Below are 26,953 nucleotides of genomic sequence, written 5' to 3'. Positions count from 1 at the left end.
ATTGGCTTCGAAGACCGATTGTTTATTTACAACGTTATCGGTCGCGGCCGGCGGCCGACGGGGGCGAGGCCGCCTGCGAGTGGCGGTGGAGCGCGTGTCTGCCGGGTGCACCGGGTGCAGCGTGGACTCGCACCTGATATCGAAGGCGGCTCGAGCAGCGTCGGGAAGAAGGCGGGCAGGTCCGACGTGGTGACAGGCGTGTTCAGGTCGGTCGGCGTGCCGGCTGCAGGCGTCGGCGTCGACACCGGCTTCAGCGCGCAGTCGAACCCGAGCGCGCCCACATCAGCAAGGGAGAGCAGGTGCGGGCCGGATGGGTGATCCGCATCAGTGCCCATCCCGTCCGGCACCACCTGCTCCTCGGCCCACGGGCCGAGTGGAATTACGAACAGCGCCAGCGTGAAAACGGCCTCTCGCGTGGCCGGTGCGAAGGGGACTGGCGCCGCGCGACCCCGCGTCGCAGTTTTATCAATGGACTCGCGGTCCCATATTCGGTAGCGGCGCGCGCAGCTCCGCCAATCGCGCGGCGCGCTGCCCCCCCTGTGCTGACGTCACCACCCGACGCCGCCTACCGCCCGCGCCGCCCCCCGCCACTCGCTCGGCGGCTCCGAGCCTCCAGCGCCTCCTGCCCCCGAGCCCCGACACTGAGCGCGAGCCTCCTGACTACGACCCACGTAGCTGTACATACCTACTCCTCCTTCATGATAATTACAAATTAGCCATCTACGAACATCCGACTATTGATCTATACGACGGAGATATATTTCAAATACCTAAAACTTTACGCTCTCTTGTTTATCTATTAAACAAGTAGGCAGAGATCAACCTACGTTTTTCAGGGCATCACTTGTAATTGATTTTTTTAGTAATTGAGTTTTTCCTTTTAATATTTGTTTAAGTGGGTAATTTAAAAAAGGTGATAATAAATAATAATAATTCAAGATAGGTAAAAAATAGCTGTTAATTGTAATTTGTATGGAACGTGGAAAAGTTTTGATTGTTTAAAAATATATAAAAAAAATACTTAGATGAATTTTATCCTAGAACAATATCTATTATTATGTAAATCAATAAAAAATACTTTAAGTCGTATTGGTCTCTACGTTTTATGTTTAACGAGGATGTGATTTATATATTTATTTATGGCGACAGCATAATACCGGGCTTATAAACGAAATAAACTTATATGTAAAATGCGTAGCGCAGGAAGCTGCCAGTGGAATCCTTAAACAAGATCTAAGCTAATAAAACTGTTAGGACTGTTCTAGCAAATAAAAATTTATATTAAGTACCTATGCAAATATAGTTTTTGTAGTGCGAATAATAAAAGTAATTTATTACATAGTTGATGTTAAAATTTTGATCTTATAGATAAGTAGAATTTTATGTTCTCATGATCTACATTCTGGTGATACATATATTTTACTAGTTTAAATGATAAACACAAATTAGTGATGTATAATACGACAGCTAATAAATATTAATATATATATTCAATCCGTACCTTCTGCTTAACATTTTAATATTCTTTGAATTTTACGTCCATGTTAATATATGTTATTAATGTACAATAATATATTTTTATTTTATTTATCTCTAGATAAGTGTATCTACTGAGATGTATTTAATATTTTAATAAGATTTATATACCAAGTAAATGTAATATTAAGGAATGTGATCTTTTTATTTTTATCGCTGTGTAAAACTTTTTTATTAATAAAAATGTAGTCTTAGTAAAACACTCAGTACTTGCTAAGAAACCAATAACTGTTAGATGTCTATCAAGGCAAAGCCTATTATGCATATTTTATTAAATGAAATATATATTTACAAAAATACTATTGTAACTGTTATTTATTATACACATAGACTGATTATTTATACTTGTTAATAAATCAGTTAATAATCGGTGGATTGTATAAACGTATGGTTAACAGTAATTATTATGAGTTTAGTGTAGGTTTAGCTAGTGGGCGGTTGACCTAAACCACTCAAGATCAAGGAAATACAACACCAAACACTTATACATATGTAGATCGTATAAACAACTATTAATATACATTTCATATAAAATAATGCCTTCAGCCGTGTTGACGGCAGAGTGGAATACATTTGTCACTAGTTTTGTTCATCGATCTTAATCCAAAATCTCCAGATCGATCTCGGTTTTTCACATAAATACTACCAAAATCGATTTTGGATTGAGGTCGGTTATTAATCTCGGACGCAACGGACTACATATTTGACAGAAATCCGCAGAGGCGCGGCGTTTTCTGAACAATCTGAATCTCTTCAAACCACCTACCGAGCGTGGAAAAAATGGCGAGCCCTCTTATTTAGAGGAGGCCCATAGTCTAACAGCGTACTTTTAACTACCGCAGCGTTGGTACTCAATGAAGCAAAAGAAATCAAATCTAATATCTTTAATACATGTAGAGAACGGAAAGAGTTAGTTATCACACCTACATTTCCCTAATGAGTGTAGATGAAAGAATGACATAAACTACAACTGAATTCTTAGGATCCAAGCTTCGGAAGCTGATGTGTTCTTAAAGATATCATATCCGCTTAAACAGTTTATCTTCTTTGTATTTAAAAATTTTCTAAAGAACAAATCAGAATTACTAAAAAAACTTAATTGTGTGTAATGATTCCACACAAATTTTTCCTCGAAATAGGAAACCGACGAAATTCCCACGGTACAAGATTAACAACATTAGCATCAAATAACAAATATAGAATGTGATTAAAAACAAAAGTGAGTAAAGAGCCGAGAGTCTGCTTTCAAGGAACCTGGATATTTTGAAACATGAAATGTTCATAAACAACGAGACGAAGGTATTTACGTGGAGTAGGGATCATTTACAGATACACTGCCGTCATTCGCCACCTAATTAGTTGTGACGTCTGAATATTTTCATTATTATTCAGAAGAAAACTTTTTTTAACTCAACATAAAGTGGCAATTCTTTCAGCAGTTTGCTATAATGAGATAGCTAGCACCCTTTTCTCATATTTGATTAAAATTTAAAAATCCAGGCAATGTCGGCAATAATTAATGACGTAGCCGATAATTACCCTAACATTAATTTGTAGCATGTCGTAAAATATCGCGTAAATAAGCAATAACAAGACAGTTGTGTTCATCTGGTGTAAGTATGTCAAGTATGCGAGTAGAAGCGAGTGCGGCGAGCGGTGTGTTGCGGTGGCAGGACAATGGCCGCAGCTGTGTGCGTGGTGCCGGGCTGCCGGCAGTGGCCGAGACACGCCGACGCCCGATTGGGCCCACATGCAGTCGTTCACGCTAACCCAATTATCGCGTAACGGAGACGATAAAGAAAAATAACAAACCCACGATTTCACCGAGGTCTAATTATAGCGAGCTATTTGTGGGTGCGCGGGCGCAAGCGGCATAGCGTGGCCGCGATGTCAGGGCTATTCCTGGCCGTCAGCTGACGCTCCTGCGCCGTCGTCGCGCCGCGCGCGCTCGTAAACACCACGCAACCGATTGACGTAAAATGCGAACAATCGAGTTTTCAGCAGGTGAATCACGAGATGAAAACGTCCCTGCGGGAATCGTTCTATAATTAACTTGACTGCTTTTGGTTTGGACTTCGGAGGCGGGGTTCTATTTCGGACCGTTGCTTCAATACCGCTGTCTATTTCTATCGCACTACTATTTGTTTCTTCTAGATTATTATTCACGCTTTCGTGTTTGTGAAGTATCAGTCATATGACTTGCTGGTTAACGATGCTACTTGTTTTCCTTTAGTTTATGGATTCTCCGAAGTAATGAAGATGTTTGCTCCAAGCTCATGAAAGTCACGGTTACTTACTGTTTTAGGCCATGAGATTTATTTCTACGGAAATTAACTGAAATCTGTCTCTTTGTAATTAATCGATTTTATGATAATACCGACATGGATCTGCGGACTGCCTAGCGGTTACCGAATCTCCGGCCAGAAAATCAGCAGTAGGAACGGGGTGCTTTTTAGTCAGTAAGAGCCTGACACTCCCTCTTGCCTCGCCCAAAGCGGAAACCTTTGGATGATTTTCCCCCTCAAAAAATAAATATCATCTCACCATAGTAGTGTTTATGCTCAATCTATCAATATTAGTAATGGTATTTCGTGACAGATTGCTTTCAAGTAAGTGTGCTGGGTGCTCAAGTCATGTTAAGTATCATAGCATGTCGTAGTAAGTAACGTAGTGGACTTTATGCCTGACATGGGAAAATATTATGACCAAACAGTAGAACGGTCAAGTACAAAGAGATAGTAGTATACAAAGGTGTAGCATTGCTTATTTTACTCATACCTTGTCATTGATGCGTGTATCTTGCGTTCAGATTTATATGACGGGCCTATTTCATCATTTATGAACAACTATGATTGATATCAATTACGAATTGCAATTCAGTTTACGAATATTTTGTACATTATAATTATGATGTGTTATTTATTTGAACTACTTATTACTATTTTTCTGTTAGAACTATCATGAGACAAACTAAATTAATTTTTAATATTGCCGTACTCACATAGCTTGGTGTAGTATTGCGCAGCTACGATGTAGCTTGGCTTAATAAAGCGTAGCTACTTCGTAGCTTGGTGTAGTATTGCGAAGCTACGACGTAGCTTGGCGTAACAAAGCGTAGTTACTTCGTAGCTTGATGTAGCATTGCGTAGCTACGACGTAGCTTGGCATAACACGGCGTAGCTACTTCGTAGCTTGGTGTAGCATTGCATAGCTACGACGTAGCTTGGCATAACACGGCGTAGCTACTTCGTAGCTTGGTGTAGCATTGCGTAGCTACGACGCAGCTTGGCGTAACACAGCGTAGCTACTTCGTAGCTTGGTGTAGCATTGAGTAGCTACCACTTGGCTTGACGTAGCTACTTATTGCAGCCACTGTGAAGCGTAGTTATTGTGTACCTGCTAATTGCATATAAAATATAAATATGACTAATGAAAAAGAGATACGTAGTAACGAAGCAACTTATTGAAAGGATTGGTGGAAGCCCAAATACTTGTAGGAGTATTGACGCTCCCATAAAAGTATCATTCTTATTGTCACAGAACTGACAACAAATAACCACTTGTATTGTGAGTAGTATGAGAAAGTGTTTCGGCAATGAGTCGACCTACTCCTGGTGTTTGGCGAGCATGTGTGAACTCGGGCTAATAATACCCTCGTGTGTTGCAAATGCAAGTCTAGGTGACGATGCCACAGCCGGTGGCTATTAATATAAACTGTTATATTTCAACAAGTATTTCTGATGACACACCACTGCAGTCTAGCCATAAATAAATGCCACGAACATGTTATTTAACTGTTTGTGCTTACTTAATAAATATTACTTAAAGTTGCTTTCCTTGCTAACTATTCCTGAATACTTACAATTAGCGCCTGGTTTTGTTTACTCATTTTCTACTCGATGATTTTTCAATATTGCAAGTTGATTTTCCTTATTTTTACATAACAATAGAAAGTTTGTGCTGTGTTTTTTATTATAGTTTCCTATCAAATAAAGAGGCTTTTTGGCATCCAAGAGCACAATTTCTCCATATTCAATGTAGTTTTGATCCATACGATGTTAATTATTAGCAAAGACGTAAAAGCCCTTCTCTACTCTTAAAACGTTTGCCAAAGCAACTGTGTAAACAAGTAATCTTATCATAAACAGATCGCTATAAAAGTCATACGAAATAAAATCATCGCTGAAATACGAATAACAGAACAGAGAGTATCAATTCGATACAGAGCGCTCATATAGTTAGCGCGTTCCACCGTTGACCGATAACATGCTGAAATAGCGTGCAGTGACGCGAAAGTAATGTTGGCACTCGTCACGTCAAGATGAGCTGGTTTCCCGCGTCATGTCGCACTCATGCTTATAATTACGCTTCCATCGATCACCACTCGAGAATTCTAATCTCGTGCAGATTTATCACTAGCTCACTGACGTACGCAGACACCCTAAACAGCTAAATGTTTATCTCGATACATTTATAGAACTGTGTAATCGTTGTTTGAACGTAGCTAATTTGTACGCATTTACGTAGTCATCATATCACGTAAGCAGCGTGCTTTATTACTTGCATGATATAACATCGTGATCGTGTTTTTACAATGATCGTTATCTATTCGATGACACGTCGCTTATAGGTACTCAGAATGAAAACTCTAAATGTCAATCATATCAAACTTTTGAAATTCAGTTATTCAAAGAAATAATATTGTGGTAGTCCCATCATACCCGTTTCATAGTTCCGTAGGATAAAAAAAAGAAAAAATATAAGTTAAACGAAAAAGCAATAATCCATTAAATATTCTAGCTTAAAGATCCTGTTACCGAAGGCTGGTTTCAGTTACATAAGCCTTCGCGAACTTTCATCCATTCAAACCTCTGTAAGTAATTCTCATTGATAAATCAGAACATCGATAATTTAGAACCTACGGCCTAGTCTAAATTTCAAATTCTGAAAATTATGAATAGCGTAGTGAGTACCGAGAAACGGGGGTGGGGGGGTGCTGACGTCACAACTCCCTTCGTCCCCCGGGTGGCGGGAATTATTCGTGTGACGCACGACACTTATGCCACACTTTTATTTTCCGATAAATAACTCGAGTGTAGATCAGCTATCAGGTCTAAACCAAATATTACGCATGTCCTGCTTAATATATTGTACGATGAACGTCATTGCGGTATTTTCACTAAGTAATTTGTAAACAGTGACAATAGTTTTTCCGAATCATATAAATGGATTATTTCTTTTCTGAATCATACAATTTGCGTATCATTTTGATTTAGAAATTGTACTACGAAATTCGCTGTCTATTTTCAGTCGGATTTTAAACTGATACCTACATCAGTAGTAGGGAATTTTCCCTGATGTAACTTTCCCTACAACATTCTGTAGCTATTTCGCGACAGCATCTAAATGTCGTTAGCTATTTTCCCGTTTGTGTGAACTTTTATTCAAATTTTCAGAATATTTCAATTCGTTTGAGTCTCAATGAAGTGGAATAATGTTAGTATAAGCTTTTTTTCTCCTTGTTAATAGAACTAAGTTAAAGCACCAGTGGTTTCAGTATACGAAATAGCTTTGGTAGGAAGTACTAGGCATAAGAAAGTTCCTTAAAATCGTACTCGATAGTAAAAATGTTTCTTTCATTTAGTTTTCGACATGAATACGTAAAGTCTGAGTAAAGTATGAGTAGATACATGTTCTAGAATTTCTTATCACTCAGTAGTAGTAGTTGACTAGTGTCAATACCAAAAAATACTTAACAATCATCAAAATGATTGTAATAAGTATTTTTTTCATGAAACACAAGCTTAGTTAAACCAGTAGCACTTATAGTTTAAAATAGCTAGTCGAACTCAGTAAGTAGTGATCGATGATACGAGATCCGCCCATTCGCCGAACGCAGAAACAAATTTTCCGTAAGTAAAGTTCAATTGGCAACGCTCCTTGATCCATGAATGAAATACCTTACAGGTTCATTGAAATGGAGATAACGCAGATACCTGAAAGAGTAATCTCGTAAGTTATCAGTCTGACGTCATAGTAAAAGTGACAAAAATTAGCGGAAGGCTGTATTGCCGGCGTGCGTCAACCGGCCACCTGTTGATCGACCGCCAGGCAACATTGCCCTTGTGTGGTAACCTCTGCCGGGGCCGCGCAACGCTGAGCCCGCGATCGATATCAATGACGTACGGCCTCATTCATAAATAGGGAGGCACCCCACCCCGCTACCCAACTTCGCCACCTTCCCCACACTACGGATTCCAGTGAAATCGCGGTAACTTCATGAATGGCGCGCACACATATAAATTCTGTAATTTGTGGTCGATGTCACGATGTTTAAAGAGGCAAATGTTGTCTATATCTGTATTGTACAATTGATAATAATAGTGGGTAAGTAGCCACATTTGATACTGGCTCACTTATTGCTTATACGATGAAAGGTAAATATAGGCTTATTGTTTGAGTAGTTAGATCATGCAATGCGGTTTTATATCGATATTATGTGTGAGATAGTGGGTGATGTCTGAATGTGTAAGCGAGGCGTGGGCGCTGCGACGATTTGACACGCGCGTGCGACACTTGCATTCGCAATCAGTGCACTTGCACACTCAATGATATGGAGATATTGTTTGTACAATAGTTTTATGAATCCATCTAAACCTTTCGGAGACTGTTCATAGAATCCATATCCATTCATATCATCCATTATTTATCTTGAAATCGCTACAAATAGGGACCTTGTACTCATATCACGTACTACTTCTTCTTTTCTCTTAGTAGTCGCTCGACTAGGGCGTGGTTAGATGTGTATCTACATAATATATGTCAATCAGACTTCGTAAGCAAGATATTGTAAGGCTTCATTATGCATTTCTCATCGATCACCAGACAGGTACAGTAAATAAAAACAGATATTATTTACGAATCCTGATTAAGTTAAAAAAATGCTTTCTCACGCGGCTCGTGTCATCTCGATGTTCGTGTTCGGCTGTAATGTAATCAGTGGTGCGCACGCGTCCCTTATTTACGGCGGATTACGCGCGCAATCAACTCGCGCGCACCGAAAGAATACGGTCTTGTACCGAACTAACTGGTCAACCACGTCTCCTGTCGTAAAGTACAATGTATTATTTAGTACTCTTTGTTTTTTCTGTAATACGCAAGAATTTATTTATTGTTAAGGTTTTGTAGTTGTGAAAAAGAATTTTTAATACTTCACCATACTCCACCACATTACATCATACGGGTAGAAAAATAATATGTACACGGTTGATTGAAGTTTTATTATTTTGGAGAAGACATTGAAAGTGTGCATTTTCATTTAAAGGCGATAGTTATCAATCCACCACCAGTAAGGATCTGACTGCTGTTTTAGTGTTTAGTGGAGACGAATACTTTAAATGTCATAAAGTTACGTTCCTCATTCTAACAATATAGCTAACTAAATATACCAATAGCTCAGTGTGAGTGACTTTAGCAATGTTTAAGAAACGTAACATTATAATATTGACACTTTTGCTCTAACTACTGTTGGGATTGGGATGAAAGGTAGAGCAGAGAGCTGTTGTAATTTCCATTAATTACTATCAGTCTATTTCCTACGTATAAAATGCCCAACCATGTGAACTTACTGTACTTACATCCCCATAAAAGGTAGACTAATAGTTGTAGGAAGTAGAGTAGTAATTCCTCATCGTCTGCTGTAGTGAGACCGGCCTTCCGTGTGGCCCTGACAATGGCAGCAACATTGATTGCCACCTGGGTGAAGAGTAGCGTCCGACCGTGGCTGAGGACGGCATGGCATTAAGCGCGATCGATGGCTCGTCCTTGAACCTGCTTCCTAGTACCGCGCATGCGCCGTTAAATGTCGGACGTCATCCCGTGACCATGGCCACGAAACACGTGCCGAGCCTCCCCAACCCCTACCTCCGCCGCCCCAGCTCCATTCATCCTGACTCTTGCGGCGATACCTCACAGCTGGCGGCTAGCCTTATTCATCCTCAACTCTGCCATTTCTTATCGATTGTGACCTTTTTAAGGCAACCTGTTGAGTTTATTGTTTTAAAAGATGTTCTACTATAATACTTGTGTAGGCTGTTCGTTCTGGAAACCTTTGACATTTGTAGAGCCTACCTAACTAATAATGTGTTGTATTTTGTGAATGTTGATTTACACGTTAGGAGTAAACAATATGGTTACATAAACGTACTCATACAAGTGGTAGTCGTGTATGGGTCGGCGTTGCAAGGCGACATTGAGAACATGTCCGCAACCACGCAGGGCTACGTATGAATGAAGTTACCGTGGGCGGCACGCGGTGAGCGTGGCCCATTCATTCATTAGCTTGGAGGCCATTCCTCATGAATAATACCATAACAAAAATCGTAAATAGTGTTAACTTTGCTATATATGTTGCGACATCGGTTACTTCATCTGATTTGCGTTCAATCAGTCTATAACGAATGATGATGAAGATATCCTTTTGAATTTAGATTTGTTTATAATGACATGTGATATCTTAAGTGTCATCTTTATGAGATCGATGAGATATCTTAATTGCAAATCTTTTCAACAATTCGTCCATTTATACCGCTACTTTGTATGGTCCATTATGTAGCGAAAAGCATAACACTTTTTGGAGATTAGAATGGGGAACGTGTTAGATGCACATAGAAATGGCTACTTAGATTTATTGCGCAGCTACCAACGACTGAAATTTGAAAAAATAAGACGTATCTCAGGTGGCGTAGTATCTAAGCAGCTCATGTACAAGGTTTTGTTCAGTAAAAGGAGTTGTGGCGTAGGAGTCAAGGTAAGGTCTGCAAGTTTGAAACTGGCGCGGATTAGAAGCATTGTTCCCGCCAACACACTAACAGAGCCATTGCCGACGGCGACTTAGGAACATCTGACTCATTTCGAAGCATTCATATTTTTTGTGGACATAGCGGCATTTTGTACAAAATTGACTTGTTAGGATTCGATTTTGGCTTTGCCACCCACTCGAGGTTTGCACTGCTGTCTGGCTGACTAGCTTAATGAAATTTTGGAACTCTGTTCTACTTGCTTGTCTTAGAATATTTCTCTACAATTTTACTCCAGTTTAGTCCATATCCTTTCTTTAACATGTCTTCTGTACCTGCCTTCCCTACCAATATTAACATAGCTTGTCTAGTGCTTTTCCTTTCCCCAAAGTTAGCTACGTAAAACTTTCTATAGCACATACGATTACGATGTTATTATTTCCTAGTGTGTCGGTTAAATAATATGCAGCAGCTGCAAAATGTATCAAGTATCAGACCACTAAAACGATTTCAATGAAAAACGTCATTGTTTACGAGGAACTGTGACTAAAGTTTGTTGAAGTGGTTGGTGAAGAGATTTACCAATAAGTAATACCTACATACAATTTTGCCATTTACGTATAGGTCTTAGCGTCGCACTAGTCATATAGTCATAATGGTGAAAATAGAGACTCATTCCTTATCTACTCTGGTCTTTGGAGTCTTTATTAAAAGTGCAATTCAAGTCTTTTTCTAGGCACAGTTTTATTACAAGCTGTTGTTGGCCGGTCTCTATTAAATGTGCAGTGCTTTAGTCGGCTGTTATGACACCCGCGAAAATAGTATGGGAGCAAGGGACAATCATGTTCACATAGTACGTTTAGTTTTAAGATAATTAGATTAGTTTTCTACCAATAGAATCCAGACTTCGTGCAACTAATATTATCAACAAGAAACTACAATTGGGTAGTGTCTTCAGTAAAAAATAATTATTTCGACTTTTAAATATATCTCTCTACTTATCTGCTATTTGATGTAAAAATTTGATGACATCATAGGCGTGTATTTCATACAAAATTCATAGAAACATCGTTTTTGACATTTCGATATTAAATCTGACTAGTAGGAAAGCCGCCTATTCCGTTTAGGCTCACTGACAGACTTTACCAGTCCAGTTTGTTTGTCATGATGTAAATTTTATTAATGGAGAGCTATATCGGGCAACGCAATTAAAACCAAACATAAGTCAGCAATTGTGACCGGACTTGACCCCAAGTCGCTGCTCGCTTTTGGAATTGTAATTAAGGACCAAGAACGAACTATGAATACAATCAATGTTATGACACTGGATACTGATATCACTATTTTAGTATGCCGTGTATTGTATTTATGGAAAGAAATGGAGTATTAATAACAAATCGATAGGCATGTTTGTTTTCGGAGGTAATTTTGGTCGTTGCTATAGAATGTATTACTATTTTTATTTTAAGCATTTAGATTCATTGATCGTATGGTTTGTCGGGTTGAATTCTGAAGTTGTGGAAATTGAACTGACATTATCAACAAACTTTGACAAAGGTTTGTCTCGTGTTACACTGAGCTGATAGGTTCCACAGGTATACCTCTTCCTTATAGTATGTTTTAAGAGTCATCATCATCATCATTGTATCAGCCACAAGATGTCGACTGCTGGACATACGCCTATCTTCCAGATAGGTCGTTTAAGTACAGCTTTTGAAAAATGGAATCAAGAAGCACATCATTAATACTCAGTAAACACTATTTTTCATTTTTATTATTTATGTTACGAGTCCTATGTAAAACAAAGTGAACCTATTGTACACGGCATAAATGCAAATTCAGTAAAATATAAAAATAAATCAGCACTAAAATACGTGAGTAATATAAACTGACATCTGACTACCTCATTCATGTTGACTATACTTTGCGGTTGGCCTCAGGATGGGTCACTATTAACATCCATTGATAAGGAGCCTTACTGTTGTTGTTTGAGGGCAAGATTTACATAATTTTATTTATTTATAGCTGTGGATACCGTTGTGAGGACAATCTGTAACAGTTTATGCGGTTTGATCAACAATGAACTAGAGAATAACTTAGTAAGGTCACTTTAGTCACCACTGTTAGAACTTATAACAAAAACTAAGTTACTATACGGTAGACTAATAGAAAAGCTAATTATCTACCACAACCACTCCCAATTGTCACTTGACATATCCCTAGTAATGAAACAATTATAATATCACCTACTAAGTAATTCAATCAACTGAAATAATATTATGACGCTTCAGTACAGAACGTATTTGTTAAACAGTATTTGATTTCATAACTAATTAATGTCACTATCAGTTACAGCTCATTCAATCATGGTGATGTTTGAGCGGACGTTGCGCACGCGTCGGGCAGCGCGGGCGCAGCGTACAGTTGCGGTCGGCGCAGACGTGTGCGCAGACTCTCGCGCCAGGACGCTAATTAGATAAACGAGCCGTGTGGCGGGGTCCCGACCGCAATTACCAGTTGCGCTCCAACCCGTAAATAATCAACGATATAGGACGCCACTTGTGTCTGACTCACTTATGTCGGTCACCAATTACAATTATCCACTGGATAGATACATAGCTAGGTCTTTAGTCTCTCAGAACTCTACAATTGTGCTCTAAGAATCATGCTCGTGGAAATGGCACGTCCTATTACCACAGATCATATCGTTTTTCTTTGTAGTACGTCAGTCTGTAATTTACTATTTAAAATTCTCTTTAGAATCTTTGTACGTTTCATTTGGACTAATAGCTTCATTTAATGTAACATGCTTTAAGTATGTGACATGCCAGCTCAGTTGTGTTCAATGTTTGCCGGGACAACAGATCAAAATAAACACGATAGGTTTTTAATAAAAGTTCTGAGTCTTCAGACTACGAAAAACTACAAGTGGTGAGGGCCTAGTAAAATAGCTACCATAATAACTTTATTATTTATATTCGTACTATTATTTCCGGTTAATGTATTGTAATTTATAAGTACTTTAGAGAAATATCGTACATTTAAGGAATCAGATAGCTTTTACAATAATAACCTTGAGATTAGGATGATATAATGGAGTATCTCATTAAATAAATAACTGGTTATTTTTTTACAAAAAGTATTTTTTTTTTACAAAGAATTAAACTTTTAAATTCATTGATGAATCAGACTTTTTTGCTTGGCGAGATGTTTATCTCCTCGTGATTCATTCCAATGCTAATCTAAAGTGTTTATTAAATAGATTCTGATAGAAATATAATAATCGTTAAAGAGTATGGGACAGTATAAACAGGTGGTTGACGACTGACGTATTCTCTGAACTTACTAATTTACAGTTTGGCAGAACAATAGTATGACATACAAATAATAAGTGCCAATTCCCTTAAATATGCTAATTAACTTCCATTTGTACTAGCGTGAAGTTTACTTGTCAGATCATTATTTTGAAGTTCTGAATGTGTCAGACCGTTAAGATAAGGCGCCATGATAATAGCTCCATTTTTGATTTTCTGTCAGTTAGCGCAATAATTTAGCATTTGAATAGGCATTTAGGACAAAATTTTTGTGTCGGTGATGTTTTAGCGGCATTTGCGATAAATTAGATGTTATCTTAATCACCTACACCGCAAACTAACACCTACTGGGAGACTAAATAAATAAATATCATCTGTAAACAGGATTCAGTTCTAAAGCAAAGCATTTATTCTTGTTATTCACGATTGCCGTTTTGTAAAACACGGAAGTCTGCAAAAGCAGTTTGTGCCGCTCTTAATGAGTTTCTAAGACTGATGACATGTCATTTCGCGGAAGCAAACAGCACTTTGCGTTACAATAATTTGTTCGTGACAAGGTTACTAGTGGCGATGCAGCTCCACACCATTTGTCCAGTGTGTACATCGGCCGGTACTCGGTGCGGTCAGGGTCTCGCTTCCATTAATTAGAGTATCCGCATTTTTTTTCTGTTAAGCCGTTTATTACATTAGTCTTCCTTTGGGAAGTGAGGCGATGAGTCAAGTACGAGGGCACGCGTCCGACATGAAGACAATTAGTTTTTTTAGTGCATTAAGCGAATCACTGAGAGGCCAAGCAAGCATTAATTAGACGTGGGTTTGTGTGTATGACAGGTTTCATTATTGGACGTGTGGCCCCGACCGTCGTGAACTCCACGGGACAATAGAATAAGTCACGGCTTACTATTAATATTATCTCACCCAGATACATCAGTATGCGTGTGATGAGTTTCAATTGATGGACGCAAAAAATGCGTTGGTATTGTTTAATATTGACTCGACTTGTCTCCTTGGACTTTTTTTTAAGTAAACTTGTCTATTGAAAATCGAAATCTTCTTTCCAGTTGCAGTTTGCCTCTATTCTATGTCAGATTCTCATCGACTGAATGACTGACAATTAAAAAATACTAAAAAGGATCTGCTTTTTCTACAAAAACCGTTTTCATTTTACAATAAGAACTTTGAAGCCGTTTTTACAGGCAAATACTACGTATTATTTTCAAAAACAAACTTGCGTATTACAAAACTAACATGAAAATCAAAATAAATGTAAATGTTTAGTCGTCACCAGAGTTTTCTGTCATTTGTAAATGTTTCAAGCAGAGCTAAATATTATTCGGAACGACTCCGGTGTTCTTCAAGCGTGTCGCGTGCAACTGTTTTAGTTTAGAAAAATAGGGCGATTGCACAAAACTTAAAACTAGACAAACATTGGCTCACATCCAGTTTTACAACACCGATACTATTAAATTGTCGTCCTCTAGTTTCTTAAAAACCTGGAGTTGAATGCCAGAATAGAATACAAACAGTTTTAAACAATTATTATTGTGGATAGGTAAATATATAATTAATGATGTGTTTTAAAGAACTCGTATCGTATGCAGTATCGTTTATACAATAACAGGAAGTAGTTTTATATTGGGAGTACCTACTTATTTATTCAGAAGTTAGGTATATTAATTAAAATTAATAACCTTTTTATATCGATCTTTGGGAATACGTCACAATTTAGGAACATTTTGCTAAGTGGGGTTTTGTTCCCAGAAACCATGCTAGAGCCAGCAGAGTCATTAATCGGTTAAAACTGAGACTAAAATCACTATAAATAATTCGGCAGTGGTCAATAGACATTTTGTTCTCTTGTAATGAAATGAGTTAAATGTTCGTGACTTAAATATTAATTATCGAAAATAAATAAAAAAATAAAATTACACGTTTGTTTTTCATGTCCCTGCAAACCCCAGAATTTTTATTCTTAAAATATTTCGCAAAATATTTAAGCTTGAGTAGACAACTAATAGATAGCTACTACATATATGAATTATGAACTATATGTTTGGTTTAAAGTCAATATTATTTTAACAAAATCAAAATATCTCATTAATTTTTTCATTCTGTATTCTATACAAATAAAATAATGTAGGTACCTACGTGGATACTTAGTTTAGTTTATTACGACACGCAACCGGGACGCGATTCTCGCGCTCACAGGAATTTCATACAAGATTATAATCGAGTAGACGGTGCGTACGTTGTTATTCGTCTTGAGACATTCTGCAAATATTGGAAGAATTCGACATTACCCACTGTTCAAATGCCAAGCTTCAGGAAAATGTAAATTTTTGTCGGATTTCACAGCAACGCAAGAATTACATTTTGAAGCTCCGCCAAGTTGTTTGTTAATCTCGGTACTTTGACTCAAATAATTGTTGCTTTCTTGTTTATACAGGAAACCTAGGTTTTCATTATCTTATTGTTTAAATTGTTTCATAAGCATATTTTAATTTTCAATAATTATATACTACACAGTTTCATTTTACATATCTATTAGGCTATTTAACTTAAAACAATCTTACTATTTTCTAGCCCGATCTAAGCACGTGTGTATCTATATTATAAAATCCAGTTATACACAAAACTAGTTTGCTGTAGAATATACCTCGGGCTAGATTTATATGACTGACTTAGAACAGAAATACTGCCATTGTCAACTTCCGGCCCGAGATAAGGCAGATTGCGAATCGTCATGTATATTCCACATCGTTTGTGATTTCCAGAAGCTGTTTGGCAATACGTGATACGAATTTCATGTGGACAAGTGTGTGACTCAGTGCTTTACCTGGCATTTTTTTCAAACCATTAAACCTACTTACTCATGTTCAAAGGCACATGTTTTAGATTCAAAGGCAGATTGTCGACAAAGAAGGCAGATATCGTTTTATCGGAACACTAATTACGTGTACTAAAAACAATGTTTTATAGTCGCAGTCAATCGTTCGAATCGAAGTCAACTGAGTCAACTGTAATCGATACAGTGTAATTGCGGAGCATGTATCGAGTGAGACAATGACGTTTTCGTCGGACACAGATCGTATCGTATGCAACTACGCAGTTACACGAGTTTAAGTAATTGCGGGAACGGGCATTGTTAACCGGTCGACGCAAATTGGGCATTAGCGATAATTTATTGTCTTTAAAATAAACTTGCATTGTCGTAGCAGCGTTTGATTATGTATGGTGTGGGCTTGGTTCACGGCGATGGGCCCTAATGATAGCAATTGTTCTCCATCATTGGGCACAGGTGCGTGCACTGACTGTGGCAGCTCCAGGGCAACCTGCCACTCGACACCCGTCGCTTACGAATGCAATCGACGATTTACTTGTAAAACGTTTTACATCTCACAGTGAACCAGATTGTGAAAAGCTTTATGCCACTTATCCACTTTCTATCCACGAACAAGCTGGTAATTCATGAATTGCGCTAACTTATTTGATACGAACAGATCTAGATAAATTTTATCGGAGATCTAAGTGATCTCGTTAGATAATGAAAATCCATTGCTAATACTATTTGTATAAACGAGTAGGTATAAAGATTTGACAGATATGCACCTGGGTAGCTATCTAGGAAAAGTTGACAGCCTCGTTCTTCAGCCATTGACTAGTGGAAGTGATTGCAGATTACTTAGACCTTGCTTTGCAAAAATATCAATAACAGGCAAGTTATAGTTTTCCAATCATTCACTATCAGTTGAATCTGCTTGAAACTTGTTGCAGCATGTTCTAAGTTTCATTATTGTTATAGGTGCAATATGTGCACAAGTTATACATTGATATCCAATTGAACTTCGTTGAACATATGGTACACTAAAATACAGTTTTAAATTAAAAATGTTCTTACAACGGATAGTAAATAAATCCACATTTTTCTTTACTAGGTACTTATGCCAGAATTTAAGACACAGAAGAACAACAGTATCTTATTCGAATTATTTCGACATGATAATATTTTAGACTGTGTTTTTTGTGAGGATGAGAGTGTTGCTATCTAGATGAGTCATGGCTTGCTGCTGTTTGCGCGGTCGTCGGCATTTCGGCGTCGCAAAGCAGATCATTTAGAGGCGCGGATAGAAGTTCTCATTCGTCTGCTAAAGGCTAGATTGTCAATTTATGTGTGATGACGTGAGACGGCGCGGGTCGCCTCAAAAGCACGTGCGTGCCCCCGTGGCACTGCGGGCCGCTCAAAGCGAGTGCACCGGCTATCGCACATCTGAAAACGTCCAGAGAGGTGTAATGCCCTCATGTGGGCACCTCTGACGAGCCGCCACTTCCGATGTGACGCGATCAGCGTGGGACGCGCTTTTTTGACAGTATCAGCACGGATTACAAGGAGCTTTTATGCCGACTGATAGCATCGTCGTAGGCGCCGCGGTTGGGTGCGCTTTCCAGTTTATGAATGTACTCTTGGTGTACCTAATCCAGTACTTATTAAGTATATAATAGAAATTATTCAAGGGATACATTACTTGAGTTGTTATCTCAATATTATTAAATGTATTTAAAGGGTCTAAGAACATAACACCTAATTAGGGAGTATTTCTGACTCAAAGATTATTTTCAGAATATTGGAAGCTAGTTTCAGTTTTAATTTTACTGATACGATAAAGTACGGTAGAGTTAATGAATTTGTAATTCAATCAGTCTTACGTAGGATGATATTCTGAGCTAGCTCATGTTTTCTATTTAACCAATGTTTAAATTCAAATGGACGAGAAGAAAATTAAAATGTTATTGAAATTTAACTTTCAAAAATAGTGAAAAGTTTAATATCGGAAATCTGTATCTTTCATAACTTTCCTTACATTATCCATCGAACTACGATTTAGTCAAAAGTGATGAAATTTGGAACCAAGGTAGATTATGATCTGGAATAACACAAATTATGTGGATTATGTCACTTTTTAGCCCACAGAAATGAGGGCGAAACCGCTGGAAGAAACTAGTTTTATCTAAACTGATGTTTTACTATTCTTTTTCTGTCTAATGATTTGGCATGGTAAACTATTATTTTTGTTTCATTTCATAACATTCTTTACATTATCCATTGTTCTACAATTTAGTCAAAACGGCTGAAGGAATCGGGATGAAATTTGGAACCAAGGTAGATTATGATTTGGAATAACACATATGCCTACTACTTTTTATCCCACGGAAATGGGGCGAAACCGCTGGCAGAAGCTAGTTTTTAATAAAAAATAAAAACGTTTTTAATAAGATCTCACATATTACGTTTGATCACAAATCGTTTTTGAGTTAGCGTGGTGTCGTGGTGATGTTCCACACTAAAGAAGTTAAATAGGATTTAGGCACCTCTTATATTGTACATACGCTACCTACTCAATAATATTATATTTCACATAAGCAGAAGGTAACATTTCATAATTAAGTTTTATGAAGAGCAAAGATACTTTAGAAATGAAGCTAAGTATTTCTTGGAAATCGAAAAGCGGAGGCACTTTTCTTATACTTTTTTATGTGTCCGGGCGTCTAGTTGCCATTATAATTGTTCGGTGTATTATATCTATTTTTGACGCAGTGTAAGTAATATCGAACGATATTCAGCCCCGGCTCTGGCCAATCACAAATCATGAACTTCTATTGGCAACGCCTCTTTTTAAATGGGGGAAAGTTTCATACGAATCGGGGCGGTACCGTGGGCATTCAAGGATGGTTTAACATTAATAGTGAACAATACTTTATTTCCATTGAAATAATTTGATCGCTAATTAGTACTTATTTTGAGGCTTTATTTATTAGTTTTAAAAAGAAGGGACAAAGGCGTCTCTTAATTGTATAGACTTCTATAGAAAATCCACTTGGCTTTTCGAGTGGTTTCGTCCTACATAGTATACTTAGGATTTTTAGTTTTGATTAGTTTCACAATAAATTTCAAATGAAATTGAGTGGATTCTTGGGGAAAATATAAATATATCTTATCATAATTATTTAGTAGACATGTCAATTATTAAGGACAACAAGGCTTTAAATTCTTCGTAGATATGATTATTTGCATTATATTACTAAATGCAGTGTATTGATTGATCTAAGATGTGGAAGTTAGCAATAAGAAGGAAAAAAGCTTTTATAAAGGCTATAGAAAGTGGCACAACACATCAGATAGAGGTGATAAAACTTTCTGACAATAAGTCCTAAAACTGCAACTAGCTACAAGAAGACGGACTACAAGATTCTTTTAATTTTCGATAACCAATGCGTGTGGATTATACCAATTCTTCCTCTATTTTGGAGATAATTTTTATTGAGACAAGACCGCTTCCTGGCGATTGTGCTGAAATTCAACGGCTTAAGTTTTTCTTATCTCCTTTCCTTTCCTGCAAGCTCTCTTGTCGACATTACTTATACTATATTGGATTTCATGTGTGTGGAAATTCGAATTCCAAATGTTTTGTCCTTTCAGTTTACTAACAACTACCACAAAGTTAAAGTTCGACGGTTCATAATCTACCGTCACCACTCGACACTGGCAGAATAGTCGACAACTTTGTATTGGAGACTCGGTTGCCATCAAGAAGAAAAAAAATGTGTGTGGAAAAATATGTCGTGCATGGCCCACATCAAGTGACATGTAGTCAATCTGATGTCAATCTATTGTGTGTTTCCCAAGGATTTGTTAGAGAATATCTTAGGGAGCAAGTCTCTTTGGCAAGGCAGGCTTAAGTCCATCGACCGTTATTTTTGCTTTCGCAAAATATGTTAAATTCCGCGCGGTTTCACCCGCTCTGCTCGGTTCTTATTGGTCATAGCGTGATGTTTAATAGCCTATAGCCTTCCTCAATAAATGCACTATCCAACACAAAAAGAATGATTCATTTCAAACCAGTAGTTCCGGAGATTAGCGCGTTCAAACAAACAAAAAATCAAACAAACTCTTCAGCTTTTTAATATTAGTATAGAAGTATAGATTAAGTACAATTTAAAGAGACGTCTTAGTTATAATAAACTTGTCTAAACTCTAAATAAATGAAATCTGGTGGAATACTGGTGGAAACGGACTCAGCTAAGCTGTGTTTTTTATATAGAAAGATGCGTTCTACGAATGTGTGCGACAGATATGTACTGTGGATGGCTTCCCTACTATCGATACATCGCGTACTTGAGCTCCGCATCTTTCTTGCACAGCTACTTTGCGGCGGTGCATCTTCTTACTCGTATCGCTACATAGCTTAGTATCAGTGCAAACGGGCACATCGTTTCACAGGTTAGCTATTATATCCTCGTAACATAGCTTCATAGCACATCTTTGGTGGAAAAACACCCTTATAAGACATATCGATTATTTAGTATGTTCTTTAATTGGGGAAATTTTTGGTGTTAAAAATTGATTTATGCTGTTGGAAATGTATTTAGTTACCCACATTTTTACGTTGTAATATATTTTTTATCTTCGTAATCCTGAGCATGAGAAATCCGTTCGGTAGAATCAAGTTAGTTTTGTTATTTTCCAAGTATCGGTCCTCATTTTCCAAGTACTTGATGTTGATACATATTTTTGTTATCTAGTTTTCCAGATACGAATTTTAATTGTAAATTAATTGAATGAGTTTTGAAAGAGTGTGTAACATTACGTATTAATTAAAAATGTGTAATTTTAATGAATATTGTCCAAATAGAATCTACAACTGCCTCGTTGGTCGAGTGGTCGCAAGTGCGACTTCTGCACTTGTTCTCGGGTTCGATTCCCAGGTCGGGCAAAGTATTATGCGGCAAATTTCGGTTTTTCTAAAATTTCTCAGAAGTAGCACGGAGTCTGAAATGATGCCCAGTAAATGGCAATAGGCTCACCCCTATTACATGGGACTTATAACACAAATGGTGAAATGTGAGTGTACATTGTAGTATAGCGGCATTATGTGCCGTAATGTTCACCTCTGCCTACCCCTTCGGGGACAAAGGCGTGACGTTGCATAGAATCTAAAGATAGGAAAAGAGAATTTGAATATATTTTTGGCGAAGTTCATGAAATTATATAAACGTTTCTTTGTCTGTTTCATATGAACTCTTATTGTTCAGCTCATTGTTTTTTCGAATTAAAAGGTATATAAGAATAGCTATGATGTGTAATGTAGGTACCTTCGATTTTGCTTTTACTCAGTTGATTTGAAAATACTGAGAAAATTGGTAAAAACACTTTTTACAATATGTTTTATACTTATGTAGCATTAATACATATATATTTATTTATTTAATACGCAGCAGGTTTCCGCATCCTAGACTCTCCATTAGACTTGGATGAATTCTGGATTAGATTAGTAAGATCTAAAGCATTTATTTTATTAACTATGATAGATATTTTAACTATTTTTTAAATTAATAGGTATTCATCATATCAAATGTTAAAGGTAGGTAAAAGAAATAAACATGGTACAGAGCGCAGTTATAAAAAACAACGCTAAATCATAAAAAAAACTAAAACGGCGTTGCCCATGGACACCCGTAACACCAGGTGCGTTGCTGACCTTTTGGGGTTAGGAATTGGAGGATTGTTCGGGAATCGGGGTTTGAGAAGATTGAGGAGGGGTTAATTGGGCCTCCGGTAACCTCACTCACACGATAAAATACAACGCAAGTGTTGTTTCACGTCGGTTTTCTGCGAGGCTGTGGTATCATTCCGGTCGAGCCTGCACATTCGTGCCGAAACATGGCTCTCTCACATTTGATTGTGAATATGATGATGAAGATAAGTGTCTTTTCACCTAACGTCGTGATCCTAATGACAGCTTTACCATTAGTTGTCACTTTATAGTTGAAAATCAAAATGTCGTTCAGTGTCACTTAGCTTAGGATCCCCTAAAAACTATTAAGAGGTTGGTAAAAACGGGCGTAGCCTCCTTTCAAGCAAGAACTCAGCAGTGGTGGCCTTTAAGGACACTTTAATGGCACCGCTGCAACCTAGCAATTAACTTGTGAACATTAAATCTTTTGTCGTATGATATACTTATTTCATAACGTCAATCCAATATCTGCAGATGTGGCACTTACAGCATTTTCGTATTGTTTCCAAAGCAAAGAATCGCCGTGCCGCAGCCGTGCCGTGTCCGTGCCATTTATGTGTGCAATAATTGATGTTGTCATTCTGAGGGCCTAGTACGAGTTTGTTTTACGATTAAAGAGATCCAATAGTTACCGCGTTCGGGCGCCCTGATTGGCCCGCTTCAATTAACCAACCAATCAGAGGACTTAACGCGGTAACGTTTCGATCTTGTTAAACGTAAAGCAAACTTGTACTAAGACCTTTGATATTGCATGATAACCATGATTTAATATTTGTTAATGAATTAGGTATTAATTAGTACAGTATACAAAGTACATTTGTATTACAATATTGTAACCACATATATCCGTTATGATTTCCGAAAACGTGTTCTAGATACGAGTATGTATTATATCAGTTATGTCCGTTTATCGTCAAGAGTTTAGGTTCAAACTGGTTTGTTGTAAACAATGCGGGATCTTCCCGCCATTTGTATGCTGTTGCGAATCTCAAAGCTGACATATACAGTCTCTGGATTTTATTTATTTACTTTTTAAATGGTTGTGCAGTCATTTTGTGGTTTCTGAGCGACTTTAGGGTTTAGTATATTTACTTAGTGGGTTTATTTGTGATGTGACTGAAAATTCAAAATGTTTGTAGTTGAGTAGTTTGAGGGAAGTGGAAACTATCGTTTTAATTTCCTTCTCCTCTAATAATATCTTCTGATTTATTTTGTTGCGGGATTAAAGGCAGTCATTTATTTCCCTGGGACTGCAGTCTTCTAGTGTTTTCATGGTTGTATCTATTGTAGATCCTGGCTTACATGAGTTGCAGCGGTTTGGGAGGTTGTGGCGGGTTTGTCCCATTAAAAAAAGTATGTAGTTCCATAACGAAGGTTAGGTAGAAAAAAGACAGTCCTTTTTTATTTTCTGTTTCATGGAAACATGTTAGTTGTGATGTTGTCATGTTGTAGGATAATGTTAAACATTGTTCACATTTATTACAGAACATTTATTGAATTCTATGAGAGTAATGACTAAGGACGCCCAATTGTGACCTTTAAGATAACATTTCTATCTTTATAAGGTCTGATAGTAAATACATATATCTCAATAAGCTATAAAATTGCAAAGACAAGTTCGCACACACAATTAAATAGTAACAATTTGACAGTATATTGTTTATGGTTAGTTGGGTGAACATGATAGCGTTGGTTGCGCAGACGCAGCCGATTAGCGCCGTCCGGTCCAGATAACAGCGTGCCGGAACGCTGATCCGAATTATTCCGAGTCGGAGAAGCTGACGTTTACGAAATAACTCCATACAATGTCCCTGTGCATACTGCACACTTAAGTGACTGCAAGATCATTGTATTGATAGTCTTATCATATGACTGTTTAGCATAAATCGTGACAATTAAGTTAGGTACGTATATTAGTGATCGACGATTGGATGGTTGTTTGAATAGTTATAGTGTTTTTATGTATTGGTATGAAGGCGTGTAATTTAATAATTTTTCTACTTCTCTACATGTTGATGTGAGAAAATTAAATTGTGAGATGTTTTTAATCTAAAGATGTAGATAGTTAGTTAGACTTTAGATAAATAGTTTTAACATATTAATAATTAGTTGCACTCCTATTAATTGACTTGATGAGATATTTTAGTCTTAATATTTGTAACTGATTAATCAGTCATAAACAATTTTTCACGCAAAAATATTATGACATCACAAAATGAAATAGCATAAAAATGCTTAGAAAATTATCGTATTGATATTGCAATAACCTTATGAATTTCAGTAGCTGGAAACATTCCTTTTGTCAACAAACTTTTGGAGTGATTCTTGCACAAACTATCGGTAACTTTTCGGAACATAAATGTCACTGAATAAAGTTACAAGTATGTATCGTCAGCTTATTGCAAGAAGTCATTATGTGACATATCCACTATTCTGAGATAAACGGTATTTTAGTTTGAATTATGTATTGGTTGGTTGTTGATTTGCCCATATTATCCTAAATATAACTACGTTGATGAAATTTGTTTTTGCATTTTGTATAATGCTTAAAATAAGTCTACTATAGTTAAAAACGTATCAAGTGTTTTTTTGCAGTTAATGATTTCTTGCAATAAGCCTACGGTATGTATGTATGTGTGTACCTATATGTCAAGATACCTCATTGAAGTATTTAGACGACCAACAAGCGGTGGGGTCAGTAGGGGTCAATTGGATGTTACCAGTAGCTAATCGCAAACCTACTTTAATGACCGTTTGTTCACCTAGAATTTGTATACAAACCTTTTTCTTTTGGACTTTACATTACAATGTAGAATTGTAGAATAATTTGTATAAAAAGTGCAATTTTGGACTGATTGAAATAAAAATTATGTATTTATTGTACCTTTTTTTAAGGGGGGAAAATCATCCAATGACTTCTCTCCCGTCTTGGGCGAGAAGAGAGGGAGTGTCAGACTCTTACTGACTAAAAACCACCCATTCCTACTCTTGATTTTCAAGCCCCGGTAAACCCGATAGGTAGTCCGCAGCGTATTCATTGTACCTACATATTATTTAGTTATGTATATTAAAAAAAGGTTTTGACAATGACTGTATTTTGTAACAGGTATACCGAATACGTACGATATCAATACAAAGGTGATATTAATATTAATATTTTACATTGCCATGTACGTCATGGATGCGTGTTCACAATCGACGTCATATCAATGGTATATCGAATGCTCATTCATTATTTCAATTCGACGAAAATAATTATTGTGTTGTAGCTTTGATAATCAGTCATTGTATTGTATAAATGTACCTATGTAGATACTATATTATTTGCAAATAGATATTTTTGAGTCAATAAATTACTATTTGTTGACAATCTACTGTTTCTTATTTGCTATATGAAAACAGTTGAAAAACTATAAAACTCAAGACCATTGAACCGGATTTAACATTAAACTTTCTGTTATACTTAGATAAGGTTGTAGAGTAAAGTTTGTGGAGTAAAACAGCTGATTGTAACGTGTGGCGCAAGATTATTGTTTACAATCCCAGTAATAACTTTCAAATGGTTTTCATAACTTTATACAAGTAAACATATTTTTAACAAATTGTAAAGTTTAACGTAAATTTATGTTTAAGGTTTAAAAAAGTAGGTAATATTATTTGATAATATTCATTTTGAATATGTAGACAGAATTTAAATCTATATTTTAGCAACATTGTTAGCACCAAATCACAAACTATAACCGTTTCAATGATGATGACGATTTATGTAAATCTGAGGGAAACCGGTTTTGCATATCAGTGTCGGCTTTCTTATAGGTGATATCATGCTACAAGGAGTAACAAAAGGACGAAGTTTAGCTTACCATGTGAAGTGGGTGTAAAGTATAGTGCGAACAGGTCGTCGACGGACGCGGTGGTGGTAGCGGGGTGCGCGGGCGGCTGCGCGTAGGGCTGCGGCTGCGCGTGCGGCGGCGGCGGGCCTCCGTAGTGCAGCCCGCTCGGGCCCGCCTCGACCAACAACTGCATCTGTGAGATGTCCACGAACTCGTCGCCGTCGCCGCGGCCTCCCAGCTCCTCGTCCTCCGGCCGACGCATCGCGATCACCGAGAGCATCGCACGAGCGCATTCCCGCACTGCACAATCCACACCACCTCGTGCGCAACACCGCACCTGCACTCACATTCAACCCTCTTGCAAGCGACGCTATACCGGCGCGTACGCCACTACACTATCCTATTAAAAACTAACTTAATGTCCTATCAAAATTGACGTGATCACAGCACATTACGTTTAGGAAACTACATAAACACGGCACATTAATCACACTGAAGGGTCACGAACATCTACTGATAAATGAACACAGGTTTCGCACGCGGACTGTGTCGTCGCGCCGAGAACGCCACATCCTCGACTGAGGCACAGGCGGAGCGGCGAGGGCGTGCATACGCCGCCCCCGTGAGCGCCGCGGTCGTCGTCCGCCGCGCGCCCTATCAATGGACGCCAGCCACCCGGTCGAGGTCGGCGTTCATTCACGACGGTCGCGTTAATGGCGTTCGAGCCGGGCGTCCTCGCTCGGCCGCCGGCGTCGCCCACGTGCGCGAGAAAATGGCGCGGCGTCGCGACGGCAAAGGAAGGCGCGCGAAAAGCGCGGGCCGCACAAGTGTAGTGATGGCGGGCGGCGCGAGCGCGGCCGTGCAGCGTGGGTGCGGAGGCTCGCCGCAGCTCCTCGCGTCAC

At 38.0% G+C, this 26,953-nt stretch overlaps 1 protein-coding gene across 2 annotated transcripts in view; it reads right to left on the bottom strand.

The window, feature by feature from the left end:
* The window catches only part of LOC118276118 (E3 SUMO-protein ligase EGR2), a 31,897-nt gene extending 5,399 nt beyond the window's left edge, over window positions 1-26,498 (bottom strand). The window contains exon 1 of one of the 2 annotated variants that reach the window (XM_050707409.1): window positions 26,082-26,498. In XM_050707409.1, coding sequence (XP_050563366.1) covers window positions 26,082-26,331 — 250 coding nt within the window. In that variant the 5' untranslated portion in view covers window positions 26,332-26,498. Of the gene's footprint in view, window positions 1-133; window positions 557-26,081 lie in introns of those variants that run through there. The other variant, XM_035594294.2, reaches the window with a different exon arrangement.
* Between the last annotated feature and the right edge of the window lie 455 nt (window positions 26,499-26,953).

This window comes from Spodoptera frugiperda, chromosome 31 (genome assembly GCF_023101765.2).
Source record: "Spodoptera frugiperda isolate SF20-4 chromosome 31, AGI-APGP_CSIRO_Sfru_2.0, whole genome shotgun sequence".
In the NCBI taxonomy this organism is placed as follows: Eukaryota; Metazoa; Arthropoda; class Insecta; order Lepidoptera; family Noctuidae; genus Spodoptera; species Spodoptera frugiperda.
Note: the sequence above shows the minus strand (reverse complement) of the source record. Positions and strands in the feature narration are given on the sequence as shown.